Here is an 18,508-nt window from a genome sequence, read left to right as displayed (position 1 = left end):
ATAATGAAATATTATTATGAAATATTATTATAAAATATTATAATAAAAATATTATTATAAAAATATCGTTATACATGCTTCACCCAAGGATCTACACCTCTGTGTCCAAAGGGAACAGAGCCCTCACACCAAGCTGGTTCTACGTAGTTCAGAATCACAGAACATCACTGAGTCTGGACACCGATGCAAATAAGCGAAAAACAAGCTTTTCCACAATCTTGCCTTCCCTGGGGAGGCTGCAATGACAGATTCAACCACGATCCTTAAGCAAGGATCACCTGGCCGTTGCCTACAGAAGTTGCTGTCGGTGCCGAGCGCTGCACTTCCCCGGGCGGCCGGCGCCGAGTCCCGGCGGAGCGCTGCCCGGAGCCGGGAGGGGCCGGCCCGGCCGTCCCTCGGGAGGCGGCTCTCCCGCCGCGCCGCCCCGGCTTCCTGCGCCGCAGGTGAGCCGGGATCGGCCCTCGCTTCCCGCTTCCGCCCAGGTGAGCGCCGGCGGCCATCCCGCGGCTCCGCATCCCCGCATCCCGCATCCCGCCCGCAGGTACCGCGTCCGCCCCGGCGGGGGCACGGCTGGGCTGGGGTGGGACAGGAGAGGCGAGGAAAAGGGCACAGGCTCTGCTGGAGGAGTGGATTCCCCTTCGGACACGCGCGGTGTGGGTCATCGGGGGAAATGTGTGTAAATATCTAAAACCTGTGTTTGTCTCTAACGAGTGTTGCAGCCTGCTAGGAGGATGGAGCTGGGCTCTGCCTGGTGGTGCCAAGCAATAGTACAAGTGGGAAATGATGCCCAGGAAGTTCCGCCTGGATGTGAGGATGAACTTTCCTGTGCGGGTGACAGAGCACTGGAAGTGATTGTTGGAGTGTCCCTCACTGGGAGCATTCCTGAACAATCTGGACTCAATCCTGTGCCTTGTCCTCAGGGATGGCCGTGCTTGAGCAGGGAGGTTGGACCAGATGACCCAACTGTGGTTCCTTCCAACCTGACCCATCCTGGAATCCTCTGAGGGTTTCCGATAATTTCCTGCTTCCAGAGCCACACCTGTGAACACCAGCTTGACCAGTCCAGCCCTAGCCAGGACACCAGCCTGCACTCATCCCGAGTGAAATCCCTTCTGGCACCAGGGACCTCGGCAAGTCCCTGGCACCCCAGTAAGGACAAGGCAGGGCTGTGTGACTCCTGATGGCAGCTGAAGGCTCTCCATGGCAATGAAGTCCTGGTGTTGTGTTGTTGTGCAAACAGTTTCCATAGGCTCGCTCAGGATAAGAAGTAACACACCTGTTGCAACACTTCCCTTCAAGTGCCTGTCACTCCAGAGATTCTTAGCAGAGCAGGTTTTTGCTTTGTTTACGGGTGGTTAATGGCAAAACGGTTCTTCCGCATTCCTTGTTCATTTCTGACCCTTGGAAGTTCACCGCGGTTCCAGGTCTAACAGCTCTGCTCCCTGTGATTTAGTTAGTTGTGTACTGTCATCAAAGTACCTAGGATTTATTGAGAATGACAATAGATATTGGAAACGGGTTTTCCATGAGAACAGATTTCTGAGACCATGTTTTTGCTTTGCCATGAGCTCTAACTTCTATTAGACAACAGAGAACCCACACTGGTGCTTCCCTGGAGGCTGAAGTCCACAGGAATTCAGGTTCTGATTGCTGAATTTACCATGCCTGGAGAGTGAGTAAGGCTCCTCTTGATCTGCACTGAGGCTGGTAATCACACGTGCAGAGTGCTGGATTTTCTTCACTTTCCTCCTCCTGTAGTCACTAATTGTGTGTAAAACTCAGCCTGCCCACGCAGCATTTTTTATTTTTAACAATATTTAGCTGCACCTTGGCGATGTGTGGTGTATCTATGTTCAGGTACTCACAGAGATATTAAATTCTTTTCCTTCAAGTGCCTGGAGCAGTTGGTGTGTGCTTGACAGCATTTTTGTAAATCCTGAAGCATTGCACAGAGCAGAGGTGGTTGCAGAGGAAAGGTGTGTATGTGCTGTGCTTGGTCTGACTGAATTTTTCTGTACAGTATAAGTAAAACTGAGCACAGCATGTAGGACAGCAAAATACATGTTAGAATAGTGTTTTTTCACAGCGTGGAGTCACTTGATGGTGTGTAAACTGTAAAATTTTGAATATCTGAAGTTCAGATGATGCCATTTAGGATTGAGATCACACTAACAAATGCTGATTTCCCTTGCTTTTGCTTTTATCAACTTTTAAACTGAAACTTTCTGAGTCAGAGGTCTCTGTGATGGGGAGGACGATATGCACTCTATTAGTCACTCATGATAACAGGGCCAGGGAAAATTCCAGCTGCACTAGTGCAGAAAGGTGACTTTGGATCGGGATGAGCCCTTTGGCTGCTCCTGTGGCAGGCTGCTGAGCCTGGTTGTGTTAGAAACCTTTGAGAAACAGGCTTCTAGCAGTTAGTTAGCACTTGTGGGTTTTACTGTCCCCAAAGGCTCCAGCCAGGCTGAGTGGGGAGAGCATCCATAAGGCTGGAATTTTCCTGGAGGAATGCAGGTTGTTAAAGGACGTGGGGCAGTGAATGGGTGGGGAAAAACAGGCAGAAGAATCTCTGCTGGCTGAACTGTGTCCTCCTCCAGAGCCAGCAGCAAAGCCCTCAATTCCACCTTGCAGCAGCCCTTTGTGGAGGGCAGGTTTTGTCAAGGCTGCTGTGGGATGTGGGGATGCCACGTTCCCCTCTGGCTCTGGGATGAGCCAGGGCTGAGCGCTCTGTGTGTCCGTGCAAGTGGCAGGCGTCTGATTAGGGTTAGGGGGGTGATGGCAATGGAAGACTTAAACCTTTCAGCTCTTCTGATGACCCTCTGCTGGCACCAGCATGGGGGAATTCCTTTTTCCTTATGCTGCTTTTGAAGAAGATCCAAGTCTTGGGATTTCACACAAAACCTCCTGAAGCTTTCCCACTCCCTCGGATGCGTTGAGTTCAGCTCTCAGAAGTGAAGACAGTGGAACCCCAGATGAATGCTGTCCTGGGGTTACAAAAGACTCAACCTTCTGAAATTCATCATTTCCTCGATGATTTTATGGTTGTGTTGGAAGTTGTGACATGGATGTTGAACTGAGGTTTCCAGTAAGATAAATAAGTGTCTATAGAAATTGGGAGACTGGAGCTAAGGAAGCGAAATGTGGAGTGCATGAACTGATTTTAACAGGACAAACCAAAGTGGTTTGGATCATTCTTCAAAATTAACACCTAGGAATTACTTTCTAATTTATCAACTCTACCTGGACTTAGAATGTGTTTGGAAGAGATTTAATGCTAAACTGTTTGGGCTCTTGAACATAGAGACCAATAATACCTGGAGTTGTGAGTTTCTCTGGTGCCCAAAAGCAGATCTTAGAGGCCTGTCCTTAATTATCCATGGCTTGAAAATAAATTAAATATTTGAATATAAATATTAAATATTATTATATTATAGAAATTAAATATTTGAAAATAATTTAATTTATATTTTCAAGGATCCCTTCACACCAAAAGGACCTGTTTGCTTTAATTTTTTCTCACTTTCTTATGGAAGAAAGGAGAATAAAGAAATACTGAGTGTGGCTTTAACATATTGCAAAAAAAAAAAAATCAGTAAAAAGCATTGCAAGCTGTCTGGAGGCCAGCTCTGGTCACAAGGAGCCCCAAAGTGCTGTGTAAACTTGAACTGTTATTCAACCACCTGAGATCCACTTGGGCATCCACTGGCACAAGTGCCCTGCAGTGGCTCTTAGGGAAATCTGGAACGGCTCAAGCAAGAAGCTGAACCTTTCTTTAATCATTTTTTTTCCCTCCTGTTTTGTGCCTCCTTCTCCAGGGAACTTTTGCCTTGATGGAGCCAGGATCTCTTACTTATAATTCATCTCCTTAAATTTAAATTTCCAGTTTTCTCGGGTCTATCTCCATCACCATAATTGCTGTTGTTACTCTGCAAAGGATAAAATTATTAATTTTGGGGATGGTTAGCTTAGCACTTGGAGGCTGTTTTTGGATTGGGGATGGTTAGCTTAGCACTTGGAGGCTGTTTTTGGATTGGGGATGGGTGTTTCTGGTGGGGTGTGGACATGTCACCCCATCCCCTCCTGTCCCCTCCTGCCAGTGCTGGCAGCTCCGAGCTGACTGGGCACAAAGCTCACTCCACCAAAACGTGAAGGATTCTTTCTCAGTGTTTAGCTCCCTGTTCCAGCTTGCTATGGGATCAGCTAAATGGAAAGGGAGGAATAAATGCAGGAAAAAATCTGGGGAGCTGGACCAGCCTCTTGGCTTTGGCTCTTGGGTGGGCAGGGTGCTGTCAAGTCGTTATTTCGTGCCATGCAGGATTTCTTCTCTGGGTTTAATCTTTTCCTCACCCCACTGCTGGTTTAAAGGTGTTTCAAGTCACTCTTTCTCACAGGAGTTATTTTCCATCCCTTTCTCATTTTGGTTTGCTTGCTTTCCTCTTTCAACTGCTGATGTGAGGTAGAAAAACAGAGGAGGAAAGCGAGTTGGAGGGAAGTTAAACCGGGGAGAAAGAACAAATTTCTATATTCTTTGTCCTTATTTGTTAAGGTTCATGCTGTATTTTTCAGTCAAGAAGGTTAAATTTTGTCTTTTGGGTTTAATGAAGTCTCAGGAGTGTGTAAGGAAATGGTGTTTTCATCTGCTCTTCAGAATCAGCTCTCAGCACAGCATCAAAGGCTGCTCTGCTCTTAGAAGTGTTTTACTCCGAATGGAAAGGCAAATAAAGCTGCAGCACTTCCTAAAGTTCAGATGCATTCCTGAAAATCTTTCAGGGGGTTGTATGGCTTTGCTGCTTCCACTCTTGCTATGATTTTGATTTAAAATGACCTCCTAAATCTGTTAGGAGTCCTGCAAAGCGACTTGGTTTTGCCTGGCCCTGGATGGAAACCACACAATCCCACAGCAAAGGGTGCATAAATCTGAAATTGTGGTTTGTGACATGCCTCCATCCACTTCTTTTTTCCAATTAGGTAAATCAACTTTACCTGACTCTGCAGGAGAAGGGAAGCTCCTCACCTGCATCATTAATATTTTGGTAAATATAACAGTGTGCTCCCAGGATTCCAGATGTTTTCAGTGTGAGCAGAGACAGTGTCAGAGGCAGAGCTGAAAGGATCAGAGGTCCTGCTGGGAGAGAGCCCCTGGAATGTGCTTACCCTGCTGTCACGTTCACCATATGACCCTTGCTCCTCTTGAACTGCAGGACTGAAAAATAAATAAAAAGCTTTTATATAGAGAGAGGGATATGGCTAGTCTTGTTCCAAAATAATTTCAAATATATTATTCTGAAATTGCACACTTATGTACTGGATAGAACTAAAATTATGTAAATCATGCTGTTAAATGGCTGACTTCTTTCAGAGGAGCTTGTACTGAGTGAAGGAATCTTGTTTGGTAGAGCTGCCTTGATAGATTTCAGAATGACAGGCTCCACATCAACTTAATAACATGCAAGCAAGGGTACAAATTTATCATCTCTGCTAATTGCAAGGCTGTTGTTTTTATACTGCCATCCAGGCCTCAGCCCCTGTTGGAGACCTGTTCTCTTTGGCACTGTGGAGGAGCTGGATAAAGGATATTCCACTCCTTAAAAACTTCATAAAGGATATTTTGTTGTTCATGTATGCAGAAAAGAGAAAGGCAAACACCTGCAGGAGAAGAGAACACCTGTGATTAGAACAGACCTTCCTCAGGAATGTGTTGGAATAGGGATTAATATGCCAAATTTTGGGCTTTAATTCTGTGCTGTCCCGTGAGTGGAGGGAATTCATTGTTTTGTTTTGTGGGGGGAAACACAAAGTTTCACTTATATTGACACCCAGCAGGGCTGAACTATCATGAGAAGAATACTGTCTACAAATGATCAGGTGGAAAGTATCTTCTAAATAAAAGCTAGATTTTAACTCTCTGTATATCTGTGAAGATCACAACTCTAATGTCAATATTCAAAACAATTTGGTAGAACGTATCTGTGTCTCACTTTTCCTTTTCATTTTTTTTTCATAAGCTGCATTTTTATTGCTATTTGGAAGAGTTGTTCATATTCCTTCTTATATGTGAAAGGAAAAGCACATGGAACAAGGAAAGATTTTTGGATGTGCTGGGGCTGTGTGGAGAGCTTTGTTAAATACTTGGGGTAAACAACAGGGGTAGTAGTATTTTTGATTAAATTTGTTGTAGTTAGTGTAGTATTATTGCATTTATCAAATATTACTATTCTGTTTAGATCTATCATTGATTAATTTGATTTTTATTTTTTTAAACCTCAGCCAGGTTATTCTGAGCAATTCCAAAAATACCCCTCAACATGCCCGAAAATCCAGCAGCAGGTAGGTGATCTGAAAATGATTCTTTTTGCTGAGCACTGAGCAAAGAAGCTCCATTCCTAACCTGGAGTGGTTTGTGGTGCAGATAAGCAGCAGGTGCTGCAGATCCTGGATCGGCTGCAGGCAAAGCTGCAGGAGAAAAGGGATTCCCAACACCAGGAAAACCTGGCTGTCCTAAGGAACACCCTCAGGAGCCCCTTGTTCAACCAGATCCTGACTCTCCAGCAATCCATCAAGCAGCTGAAGGAGCAAGTGAGTGTAAAATTACAAAAGTTGTTGGTGTGGTGATAACTCTGGGTGATGGAACTCGAGTCGGGATGTGTAGGCGTGTGTTAACGAGGGTGCTCTCATTAATAAGCTGTAACGTGGTGTTAGTGAGTGTTGGACCTTCTTTTATTCTGTGGAGCTGATGTCTGCAGAGGCTCTGCTGAAATGAGAAGTGGTTTTGCAACAAAGAGGTCGTGGGGCAACATGCTTTGAAAGGGATGGAGGAGAGGCAGGGTTGTGTTGGAAAAAAACATCTGCAAAAGACATCAGCTCAGTATTTGGAGTCCTGAACAGTGTTGGAACTGGGATCCTTTGTTTTTCACAGCAGCTAGGTGCTGTTTATCAGCTCACTGGCAGCATTTTTTCTCTCTAAAAAACATCACTTAGTTCCTGCTAATTTTTACAAGAATTTGGGAAGTGTAGAAAACCCAGCCTGAAGATTTGCCAAGCTCTGATGCAGCTGTACCCAAGTGAGTTTTAAAATGACTTGGCTTCAGCAGAGGTTGGAACTTCTGTGGATTGGTTTATAAAGCCAAGTGATTTTGTGGACATGGACATCCATGACACAACTGCATGGACAGGCTGTTAAGTTGCAATTAAGTTAAAATCATCAGCAAACTTAAAACCAGGGGCTGAGCAGCAGCAATCCCTGACTGTGGTGTCACTGTGCCCAGCTGGAATTGCAGCAGGGTGGGTGTCAGGGGCACAGGGCTGTGCCTTGCCAGATTATTGCAGGTGTTCCTGCCTGGTGGTGGCTGTGCCATTCATCATTCCATGCTTCCCAACTTCCCATAGGTGCTGCATCCCTTCCTTCCAAGGCTTGGATGCACGTCTGCAGGCTTTTAAGAAATGTATGAAAATGCAAATGTATCTAAGAAGTGACTGCAACATGGTGGGGGTTGTTTTCAGAATGTTCAGAATTCTCATATCTAGAATTTTCTTGTAATTTTATTTAAGCAGGAGCAGCTTCATTCAGGCTGGGATGTCATATTAGGAATATTTTTAATTTCTTCATTATCAGTGAGGACTAGAAGTGCAATTTCTAGCAGTTCAGTGGTACTTTGCACACTAGGCTCTTTTTGGGGAGGGGATGTTACAAACCAGGCCTGAGGCTTCTGTATGACTCAAAATATTTGAATTTTTGTGCCAAAATTCTGCACAGGTTTCCCTAACAGTTACAGCAGGGCTTGAAAGCCTCTTCAGTGTCTGGTGCTTTTGCATGTGTTGTTTCTGGAATACCAGGGTGAAAAGAGGATAAGGGGCACAGGCAGGGGAGAAGCATGAAAGAAACAGAGAAAAATGAGTGGAGCAGAAACACAGCTGAAACATTCAAGGAATTTCTTAAACCAATTTAAATTTTATATGACAGCTTGGTTATAGATGTTATATTAACACTGATTTATACAGGTGAGTATATTTGTGTGAGTGGGCATATATGAGCACAGGTATTTTTGCTCCTTTGGCAGCCTGCACATAAAATGGTATTTGTGGACAACCCTTCTTTTGTTTCCAGTAGTTTTTCCACACCTTTGTTCATTTTCAACAGCTCAATTACATGCCTCCTGACCGCTCAGTGGATTTTGATTTTACCAAGCGGGGGCTCTTGGTGTTTGCTGACAAATCAGTCACTGCTGGGACCCCTTGCACTTCACCTGGACCCAAAGCCTTCACTTCAAACCTGGGAGTCAATGAATTTAACATGATCATCCAGAAAATGGCAAAGGTAGGGCTGTAAGGTTTAGTAAACCAAACTTTTTTTTTTTCTTTTTTTTTTCATTTTGGAGCATTTCACACTGTTTTGTTTTTTTGGTTTTTTTGTTGTTGTTGTTGTGTGTCTGGAACATTGGTACCTCCTAACCAGGAGAGAATAGAAGTGTTGAGAACTTTTCCCTGTGGAAGATAATGTCAGCAATAGGAAGTGGCTTGATGGCTTGTTTTGTTTTTTTAACTTCCATTGCCAATTTTCTGTTTTACTTTCTACCAAACACACCAATGTAGTAAGGAAATTTCAGTTGCCAGGAAACATTTTTGGTATTTGATGACACTTAATTGAAAATGGACATTTTCAGCAGAAACTTGTTTTGATGGAGGCACTTGTTTATCAAGTACATTTTAAATTGGAAATGTACCAACTTTATGAACAGTGCAAAAGATTAAAAAAACCAGCATGTAATATTTTATTTAACTCTTTATTTAGTATGTCTTAACTTTGCCAGACAGATGCAGATGTACCAAATTCCCTAAGGATTTGTACAGGTGCTGACATCCACCCATGTAGGATTGGCATTTATACCACACATGTATTGTTCTGTGTTATTTTGAACCATTAATTTAATTGCTTAGTCATGCCTTTCTATATTAAGTAACTGTTGCTAATTGACTACCTTAATGTAGCTGTAATATTTGGAGCATTACTCTTCTCATTAGTGTGTCATTAACTCATCAGAGATAAGACTTAGCAGGAAAGGCTGCACGTTATTTGGAATAAAAAGAGTGCATTCTCTCAGTAATATTTCCCAGTAAACAACCCCAGAAATCTTGTATTGGAACTAAAAAACAGGCAGTTGCAAAAGCAAACTTTTTTTAGCTTTATGTGTGAAGCTGCAGGGAGGGGAAGGAAATTAATTTCTTTATTTAAAAGCTGCAGTCTTTTGAATGCACACCTAAAAATCAGCATTAAAAGCAAGGGGAGCCAAAATACAAGTAATTTAGTTCAGCTACACAGCATTTCCAGAAATCCCAAATATATTGCTCTAGACAGCACTTTGTTCATAGTTTTCATCCAGTTTGGAATTCATCTCATAATGTGAATGAAGTGTGAAAGCAGCTCTTAAATTCCCTGAGGTTTCAGAACCTCAGAGTACTTGCATATCCAATACATTGCTGTATTAAAAATAATAAATGGAGGAGCTTTTATAGAAATAACATATTCAGTATTTTGCCTTTGTTTAGTCTTAGGAGGAGAATAATTCTCCCAGTGTTCATAAATTTTAAACTAGCTCATTCCATTGCACTGAAAATTAGTAAATGGTTTTATCTTCTGTTTTATTAGGGAAGACAAATAGAATCAATAACGATTGATAAACCTTCTGTTGGAGGTCTGGGATTTAGTGTGGTTGCCCTTAAAAATCCCAGCCTGGGAGAAGTTGGTATCTTTGTCAAGGAGGTCCAGCCAGGAAGCATAGCTGACAGGTGAGATCTTCATAATTGTGTTGGAAAATTGTATTTTCCATGAAGGGAAAAGTCACGACCTTCGCGTTGAAAGCTCTGTCAGAATAACATGTTTGTCTGGGTTATCTGGTGGGATATTTTGGTGGTGGTATCTTGAATTTCCTTTTCAGCTAAAAGGGACTCATGTTTTGAGGATCAGGTTTTCAGATCAGTTTTAAATATCATAAATGGAGTTTCCAGAAATTGTGGCTCACTTTAGAGAATCTTGAGTGCTGATTAAAAAAACAAAAGAAAACTCAGAAAAGAATACAAAGAAAATAAAAATTAGATTCCATTTGAATTTTTATACATTGTGTCCCTGAAAGATTTTTTTTTGCCCCCTTTTTCCTTTATTTATGTGCTTCTGACAATACCCTATTTATAGTTGGTTTTACTGTTTGTTTCCTGTGTAAATTTAGATCCACTCCTCCTGACAGATCCCTGCACAGATGTCATCATAGAATCGAGGCTTCAGGCAGTTTCTTCCTGTATTGTCTGTGGGTTTTCACCCAACAACAAAAGACAGAGCAATCCTTTAAAAATAAAACGCGATTGTAAAACCACAAGAGTTGGCATGAGACAAATGCAGTGCTTGGAATTATGTTTCAAGAAAATGTGTCTAGATTTCAAGTCATTGGTGTCACTTTTTAAATAACACATGTCAGGAAGTGCCAACACAGGATGACAAAAAGAGTGGGGAGAGGTTGGAATGATAATGGCGATGGGCCCGCAGAGAACACACCAGAGAACACTTAAAGAAAAGCATATTAAGGCTCTTTCAAAGTGGAGACAGATGGACTGATCCGGATGTCAAAGGAGGGTGAATATCTCACTTTAGCATTTGATGACCTGCTGCTCACTTTCTTTGATGAGAGAATCTGAAATATGGTTAGTGCTCGAAGAAAGTGATTTCTGGGAAACATCTTAAACATGGCACGATAAAAAGGAAGTTTCAAATGCCTTAGTTAAGATGTGCAGTTATATTGTTTCGGAGTTTATAAATTTCCCCAGCATGCTTCCCATTTTGCTTCTGAGACAAGATCTCCTGGAGACTTTTTTGGATTCCTACAGAGCTTTGAAGGCAGTGTCTGTCTATGTAACAGTTTGGTCTCGTGCTCAGAATGAATATTTAACAAAGGAGATGAGTGATGGTTTCTCTCTTGTCACAAATCTAAATTCATCACTGGGGTGAATTAACTGTGAAATTTATATTATCTCAAGGTAGCAACTGAACTGTGTGTTGCTCCAAGAAAGTTTCATGTCTGAGGCTTGATACTATAAATTTTAAGTAAAATATAAATATGCAGCACATCAATCTTTAGATTAAATAGTGATACAAAGCAGCATCAAAGCCTGAGTTGTGGGTTCTTAGAGATGGCATCATGTAGTGCTAAGGATAATGAAAAATAGTTCCTAGTTTATTGTGTAACTACAAAAATACTTCTTCCGGCTTTGTAGTTCAGTATCATCAAGAAAGGATAAGGGAACAGCAATTAAATTTTGAATAGAAGCTAAGTAAAGAATTGAGCCAATTTCTGTACCATGACAAAGCTGGGACAAAGTGTGGCTGGGCAGTTTGGAAGAGTGTGGATGGAATGTAGTGTGTAAGCTGGTGAAGGCACCCTAATAAGCAGATTTTAAAAATACATAAACATTTAACCTTGCACCACTGTGTATTTCGCATGTTCACATTTTGGTTACATGAGCCTGACGCGAATCACTGTGCTGCACTTAAAAAATTGCTTTCAATGTTTTGTTAAGGGATCAAAGACTGAGGGAAAATGACCACATACTGGCCATTAATTGCACGCCATTGGATCAGAACATTTCCCATCAGCACGCCATTGCCCTCCTCCAGCAATCCACAGGATCCCTGCATCTGGTGGTGGCTCGGGAGCCGCTTCAAGGGAACAGCAGAACTGCCTTATTAAGTGATGTAAATCCACCTGAGACTGTGAGTTGTTGTAATACTGTCAAAATCAGATTTTTTGGATGTATTTTTATATTTTTTTTCCCCCGTGGCTCTTAAGTGTTTGTGTTAGCAAGTTTTGCGTGGAGGGATTTTTTCTTTTAATCAGATTTTTTTATGTGATGACATTTCATTTAGACTCACCGTGCACTAAGCACAGAGCTTCCATTGCAAAGCTGCATGGAGCTGTTATAAAACAGATCCTGGGTTTTTATGGGATAGCAGAAGCTTTAGTAGATCACCATATTCTTATCAGCCCAGTCTGTTCAGCACAGCCTGGATGAAGCATTTTATGAGAATACCCAGCTGAAACCTACTTGTGCTCAGCAATTAAAGATGCTCTGATTACCTCTTAAAAGAGAGTAAACATAACCTGCCATGAGCACTGCTTGAAACAGCCCAACCAATTTAAACTGGCACTGCTCACACCAAAATGCCTTGTCTTTGTTTTAAAAAACAAACACAATTTATCTGGTAAAGAACCTCTCAATCCCTGTTTATTTATTGGCTTGTTTTGTTTGCTTGGGGTTTTTTTTTTCTGCAGATTTCAGTGATTGGGAAGCCTTTTGTTTTTGTGACAAAGGAGAGCTTGTCACTGGGACATGTAATAAACCAGGGCTGAACTTCCATCTGTGTTCCACCCATATGGTCCAGGTGGCTTCCCTGAATTCGGCCAAAACTGCACACCTAAATCCAGGGATTGCAATATTGGAATCTGAATTTATTCTGCTGGTAGATTTTGATGAAAATCTGGGTAAAAGCAACGCTTTTCCTTATTCTTAGTAATTATCTCCCTCATGATTATTACAGAGGTAGTGAAATCTGAAGGTTTTAGTGGATAATCAATATTGTTTATTGCACTGGAAATTTTAAAGAATTAAATTTTAACTGCTTTTTCATTGAAAGATCTGCACTGAACAGACTAACAAAATAAAGCACAAATATATATCTCTGCAGGGGGTCTTTAAAATTCTTTTATGATATTTAACTGGCTTTGGCAAAGATTTTCAGTATGCTAATAAATCCTTTATTCGCAGAAGATTTAAATCTGCCTACTTTGCTCCATTTGGGCCTGTATGAGATATTAATCTGACAGAAACATTGGCTGGGTTTGGGTTGCTTAACAGCTTTGTTATTTTCAGATTGTCTTGTAGAACATAAGGTCATGGTACAGTGTAGCTCAGAAATTTGCTTCCAATCCAGTATGGCAGAATATTGTGCTGTGCTATTAATTCAGTGCTGGATGGGGGTGCTCAGAGTGTGTAAGTGGAATAACAGAAATGAGAATTTGGGCAACGCTGAGTGAAAGCTGGGCCAGTGCAAGCTCTTCGCCTCTGTTTTTCCCTCTTGTTTGCACGATTTATAAAAAACTAAAAGGATACTTTTCATTTTGGCAGGAGAATCTTCAAATTGCTTTTTTTTTTTCTCTTAGTTAAGCTTTTTCCTAGTATCCTGTTATCCCGAAAGCGGAGGACAAAAAATGCGCGCTTAAAAACAGATGAGAAATCCCACTGCGTGTTTATAAGGAAAAGAAACTGAGTGAACAAAATCCCACAGATCTCCAGCATGTGGGGTGGGGACAGAAAATTGGTGTGATTAATTCTCCTCCTTCCTGCCGCACGTGAAAAGCGAGAAACGCTAATGACGGTCCGAAATTAAAATCTCCTGTTTTTATTAATTGCAGATTCACTGGGGCCACATTGAAGACGTTGAGCTGATTAACGATGGTTCAGGATTAGGCTTTGGAATTGTAGGAGGAAAGTCGAGCGGAGTAGTTGTAAGAACAATTGTTCCTGGGGGATTAGCAGATCGGGTAATTTGTTATATTATGTCACTTCTTGTTTGATTGCAAAGTATAATTAACCGCTTCTGACAGTCTTAAAATAAACTAATATACTTCAACAAAGGGAGGCTGGTAGCATCAAAGTCTGAATGCCAGCACATGCTTTATAAATAAATATGTTGAAGGTATGATTGAGGAAAAAGTCAGCACCTGATATAAATTAAGTTGTTTCTCAGACAAGCTTTGGCTTTTGTAACATTGTTGAACGTGCAAAAATTCTGAAAAGTTGCCTGATGTTTTTAATATTTTTGGTATTTTCAGCCTTTGGTCAGTCTGGGGCTGGACAAATACTCAGTAGAATTTGGCACATTTTGCAACATCCATGGGGACAAACTCTCCAAGTGAATTGTCAGGCAGGAAAATCTGCCCTACCAAAGTCACTGCGTTGCAGGATTCAGTTTAGAGATTGGAAATGTCCTATTTTCAGTGGGTTTCAGTGAAGGGGGGTTTGAGCCCTGCCTTGCAGCCTGACCAGTTCAAGGACACACTTTGGGTTGGTGCAAAGCCTTTTCAAGTTGTACAGGCACAGTTTGCACCTTTGTTTATCTTTACAGATTGGATTGCTGAGTACAATTTGAGGAGTAGAGCACTTGCAACAAAAAAAAAAAAAATTCAGATTTTTAAAGTGAATTTGGTCACGATGAGTTACAATATCTGAGAACTGGAACCCATGCAGACAAAAGAGAGAGGCAAAAGCACTTCCTCTAGTACAGGATGGAACTAAAAGCTGGAAATTTGGAGAGCTTTACTGGAAAATGTTGGCTTTTTCTTGACTCTCTCCCTCTGAACCTGCAGTGTATAAATGAGTATTTTTAAATTTTTGTCTAACACCTGTTTTGCTGTAAGGAATAAAGTGTTTTGGCTACCAATGAAGCATGTAAGCTAAGAACTCACCACATCATTCTCAGCTGAATGAGACATCATTAAGAACATGTGAAATAATGAGGCATGTACATGTTAAAATTGGATGAGTTTGTAAACGAGTTTGAGTTGGTTCTGGGAATAACTCTGTGATTGCTGTATAAATCAACACACCAAAGGTGGTGGAACTGTGCTGATCAATGCCAGCTGAGAATTTGGTGCTAGAAATTCCTGCTTGTGATGGAAATGATGATGTAGGTCATGAATCTTAATTACCAGGTAAAAATTGGATTGTGTGGAGTCTTGTTACCTTCAGTGATTTTACTCACTCGAGTTGGAGCTGGTCACATGAGGAAAAAAAACTGCCAGGCTGATACAGAAGTATGAGGGAAAAACTCTATAAAAACTCCTAAATCAAAATGCTGTGCTGATGAGGAGTATTCCATGAAACAGAACACACAGCAATCTGTGAGATTATAAAACATTGTTGCTGCCTGTTTTCTCCTAAATGAGCAAAACAGTGGAAAAAACAGCACATAACTGTGCAAACAAGTCCTTGAATTATTTAAAATGTTGCCATGGTGGTCATTTTTTCTGGTTGGTTCTCATGGCCATGAAGATGCCCCTACACAGTTTTGGTTTTGTGATGGAGCAGATACTTTATGGACAGACTGGAAACACTTTTTGCCATTTTTCTTTGCCTTTGAAGGACGGGAGGCTGCAGACAGGAGATCACATCCTGCAGATTGGAGGGACCAACGTGCAAGGAATGACCAGTGAGCAAGTTGCCCAAGTGCTGAGGAACTGTGGGAATTCTGTCAGGATGATTGTTGCAAGGGACCCCAAGTGTGAAGTCATGGAGGCTCCACCAGCTCCCCTGAGCTGGCCAGTCAGCACATTACCTTCCCTTCAGAATGGAAATGTGAGTACCTGCTGCTTCCTTGTGACATTTCTAAGTGTGTTTGTGGCTTGGGATCAGAAAGGAAGGAGAGAACAGAGTGTTCTTGGGCCCTAAAGTGCTTCTCCTCTCCTGAATTTCCAGATATCATATGCTTGTGTTTAAGTGGTCATTATTACAGCCCTGCCTTCTATAATTTTTCCCTTTTTCCTGTGTCTTATTAATACCTGTAATCTTGGGATTGGAATGACCAGCTTTACAGAATTTATTTCAGAGTGGCTAATTAAATTACCAAGACCATAAACATTATCGATAAGTGGTACTTTTAATTCTTCTTCCTAGCTCATTACATTTTTTCTAATCAATCATTTGTAAGTGGATTTAAAACTGGACTGTGAATTTCCCTAGTCTGAAATCCAGAGAGCCACGGCCACACCAGAATTATTCAGCACAATCATCTTTTTATGAAACATAAGTGTAATGTTTTCATAGTCTACGCTACTGCCTGTGATAGGAAATATATCTAAAAATTTTGAAACTTGTTTTAGCAAATCTTATCATGGTCATATCAAAGTCTCTTGTTTTTGAAGTCATTCTTTTCAGTTTTGAGTAATTAAAATCAACAAATGCTACACTAAGTGTACAGTAGGTCTCGAAACATAAACAAAGCTGTGCTTGTGTACCATCTGCTACTACTGTGCTGCTTAGATTTAGGTGTAGAATCTGAGTAGCCTTTTCTTTCTTGTTTAGTTTCTTGAATTTGAGTGAAAAGAGCTGGGTTTTATTTTTTTTGAAGCACTGTTTTTAAAGGTCAGAGTAGAAGTCACTTTTCCACAAACTCACCTCTTGCCCACCGGGCACAGTCCCTGCAGAGGCAGATTTGTGTTTTACATCCCGGGAAAATGCTGTGGCTGTGTCAAGGATTTGGGGTTCTTCTGGAGCTCCTTTTCTCCCCAGGAGGGATCAGTGTAGCAGGAAATGTAGTGTCCAGGGGATGGATGTCCATCCCTGGGGCTGGAGTTTCCAAGCTTGCCTTGCCCAATACTCTGACAAGAGGCTTTCCAAGGGAATCAGCATTGCTCTGAGCTCTTCTTTCCTGACTGCCTCATATTTTCCAGGGCCCATATTAGGGACAAAATAATGTGGTGCTAGTTTTGTTGCCTCCACAAAATACTGCTTTTCTCTCTTCCTGCTCACTGTTCAGCCCTGAGCACTGTAAATGCTGCAGCCTTTCTAAAATGTGATTCCTTCTCTGTGTCTTTTCAGTGTCCTCTGTGTTCCTGCTGTGCAGTTTAGAGGGGGAAAAATAATTTTCTGAACTAAATAGTGCCTTCATGTGTAGATTTGAAGAAACTCCTCTTCCTGGTGCCAGGAGAAATTTGCAAAGACAAGATTAGTTTTATTCTGAACAAATTTATTAATTTCATGATGATTTCAATGATCCACCATTCACTTTGTGTCAGATTTATAATGGAACTTATCCCTATAATCTAGTTTTCCTCTGGTTTCTGAGTACTTTCACTAGCTGTGAGCTTTGGAATGGAAAATATTTTCCTTTTCTCTTTTTTGCAAACCAGCAGAAAGGCATTTTTAATAGGTGGTTAGATATTTTCAGTTTTATATTAATGTTTAATTTTCTTTGAATTTCCTGCGGTAGAGAATAACTGAAACTAATTCTGTGTGTGGGCACAAGAGAACAAGATTTTATTATCTGTGCTGTCCAAGACAGTGACAGCAGTGTGAGCAGCCTGCTTGTGCTGACTGTGTTTAGGACTTTGCACTTTGATTTTTCTGGACTTTATTTCAGTTATTTTGCATTCTAGCAGGAGTGTTCCTTAGAGAGAAATGTTTGAGGCAGAGTTTGATTGTCAAAACAGCCAGGCTCCATTTCAGGTGTTGCTGTGGGCTTGTTTGCTGTAGATAAGTGACAGCATCCAAACTTATCTTCATCTCCATCAGCCTCTTATGGAGCAGGGGAGTTGGAAGGCATTTAATGAGCTTAATGACTTTGCTGGTGGAGGGAGGTGTGTGTGATAATGAGATAGTGCCCATCGATTTCTCTTCCATTGAGAAGTGAAATGGGTATGGCTGGAACTCTGGGCTGCTTTTAAGATGGGTCCTTCCAAAGCTGATACTTGGCAAGAATTTGATTGAACTTCTCTTTTTTCACTCCCTTAAGAAATGTTTTCCATTTTCCCAGTCCGTTTTTTGCTGTTGGCAGTGACAGGATCCCTCTTGATTTCATCACTTTAACAGACCTTACTCTCATCATCTTCTTTTTGATCTGTATCTGATTACAGAAAGCAAACAACTCCATGTATTTTAATTTATCCCTTGCAATCCCAGATTTATGTGCTTGATTGTTTTTCTCTTTTGGTCTCACCAGTGTCTTTACTGTTCCCTGTTTGAACTCTTGCCTTGCAGTTCTGATTTTCACTCAGAGAAGAGTTGCACAGACATCCCAGGGCCAGCTTTGCAGGGACTTTAGAAATGAATTTACATTGCATTTAAACAAAGGGAAAACCAAAATCACTTCTCTACTTCTGAAGGTCTTAATTAACCTGTAATATTGTAGTGGCACTGAGAAATTATGAGAACTTTTTACTGTCTTGTGCTTTATTTATAGGATAATGACAACTTTTTTGATACCTATGACGTTGAACTTATAAAAAAGAATGGGCAAAGCCTGGGAATAACAATTGTTGGATATGCTGGCACATGTGATATAGGTGAGTTGTACAGGATTTAGGAAAATGTTGGACAGGGGCTTCTCAAATTCCCTTTACTGTCCATGGGGACATGAAATTACTGACCATGGGGACATGAAAGTCACTAGAATTACAGACCAGCATCTTGTATTTAGTGGTAGTTTGTGAAAGGGAAGTGTTACTATTTCAGGGTTTTTTATTTTTTTCTTTGTTTTTATTTCCTTGTTCTCATTGGAAGTTAGAATTAATAATCAAACTGCAAACATGACAAAAGACAGCTTTTCTGGTTTCCATGTTTCTCTTCTCTTTTCTTTTTTTTTTTAAAGAAAAATCCTTTTTCATTAAGATTTAAAGTACTAAATTCTTTAGCTGTAAGATGATTGAAGTCCTGATCAAAGTCCTTAAGCACATACTTTACTTTTAGC

General features: G+C 41.2%; 1 protein-coding gene across 1 annotated transcript in view; it reads left to right on the top strand.

Annotated features, from left to right (window-relative positions):
- Positions 1 to 484: 484 nt before the first annotated feature.
- Positions 485 to 18,508, top strand: part of PATJ (PATJ crumbs cell polarity complex component) — a 135,969-nt gene continuing 117,945 nt past the window's right edge. The window contains exons 1-9 of the mRNA XM_033067305.1: positions 485 to 541; positions 6,271 to 6,330; positions 6,413 to 6,579; positions 8,141 to 8,317; positions 9,647 to 9,786; positions 11,566 to 11,758; positions 13,458 to 13,586; positions 15,187 to 15,399; positions 18,002 to 18,104. Of these exons, the coding sequence (XP_032923196.1) occupies positions 6,309 to 6,330; positions 6,413 to 6,579; positions 8,141 to 8,317; positions 9,647 to 9,786; positions 11,566 to 11,758; positions 13,458 to 13,586; positions 15,187 to 15,399; positions 18,002 to 18,104 (1,144 nt within the window). The 5' untranslated portion in view covers positions 485 to 541; positions 6,271 to 6,308. The remainder of the gene's footprint in view (positions 542 to 6,270; positions 6,331 to 6,412; positions 6,580 to 8,140; positions 8,318 to 9,646; positions 9,787 to 11,565; positions 11,759 to 13,457; positions 13,587 to 15,186; positions 15,400 to 18,001; positions 18,105 to 18,508) is intronic.

Source organism: Catharus ustulatus, chromosome 9 (assembly GCF_009819885.2).
Source record: "Catharus ustulatus isolate bCatUst1 chromosome 9, bCatUst1.pri.v2, whole genome shotgun sequence".
Lineage (NCBI taxonomy): Eukaryota > Metazoa > Chordata > Aves > Passeriformes > Turdidae > Catharus > Catharus ustulatus.
This window is presented reverse-complemented; position numbering and strand designations above follow the sequence as displayed.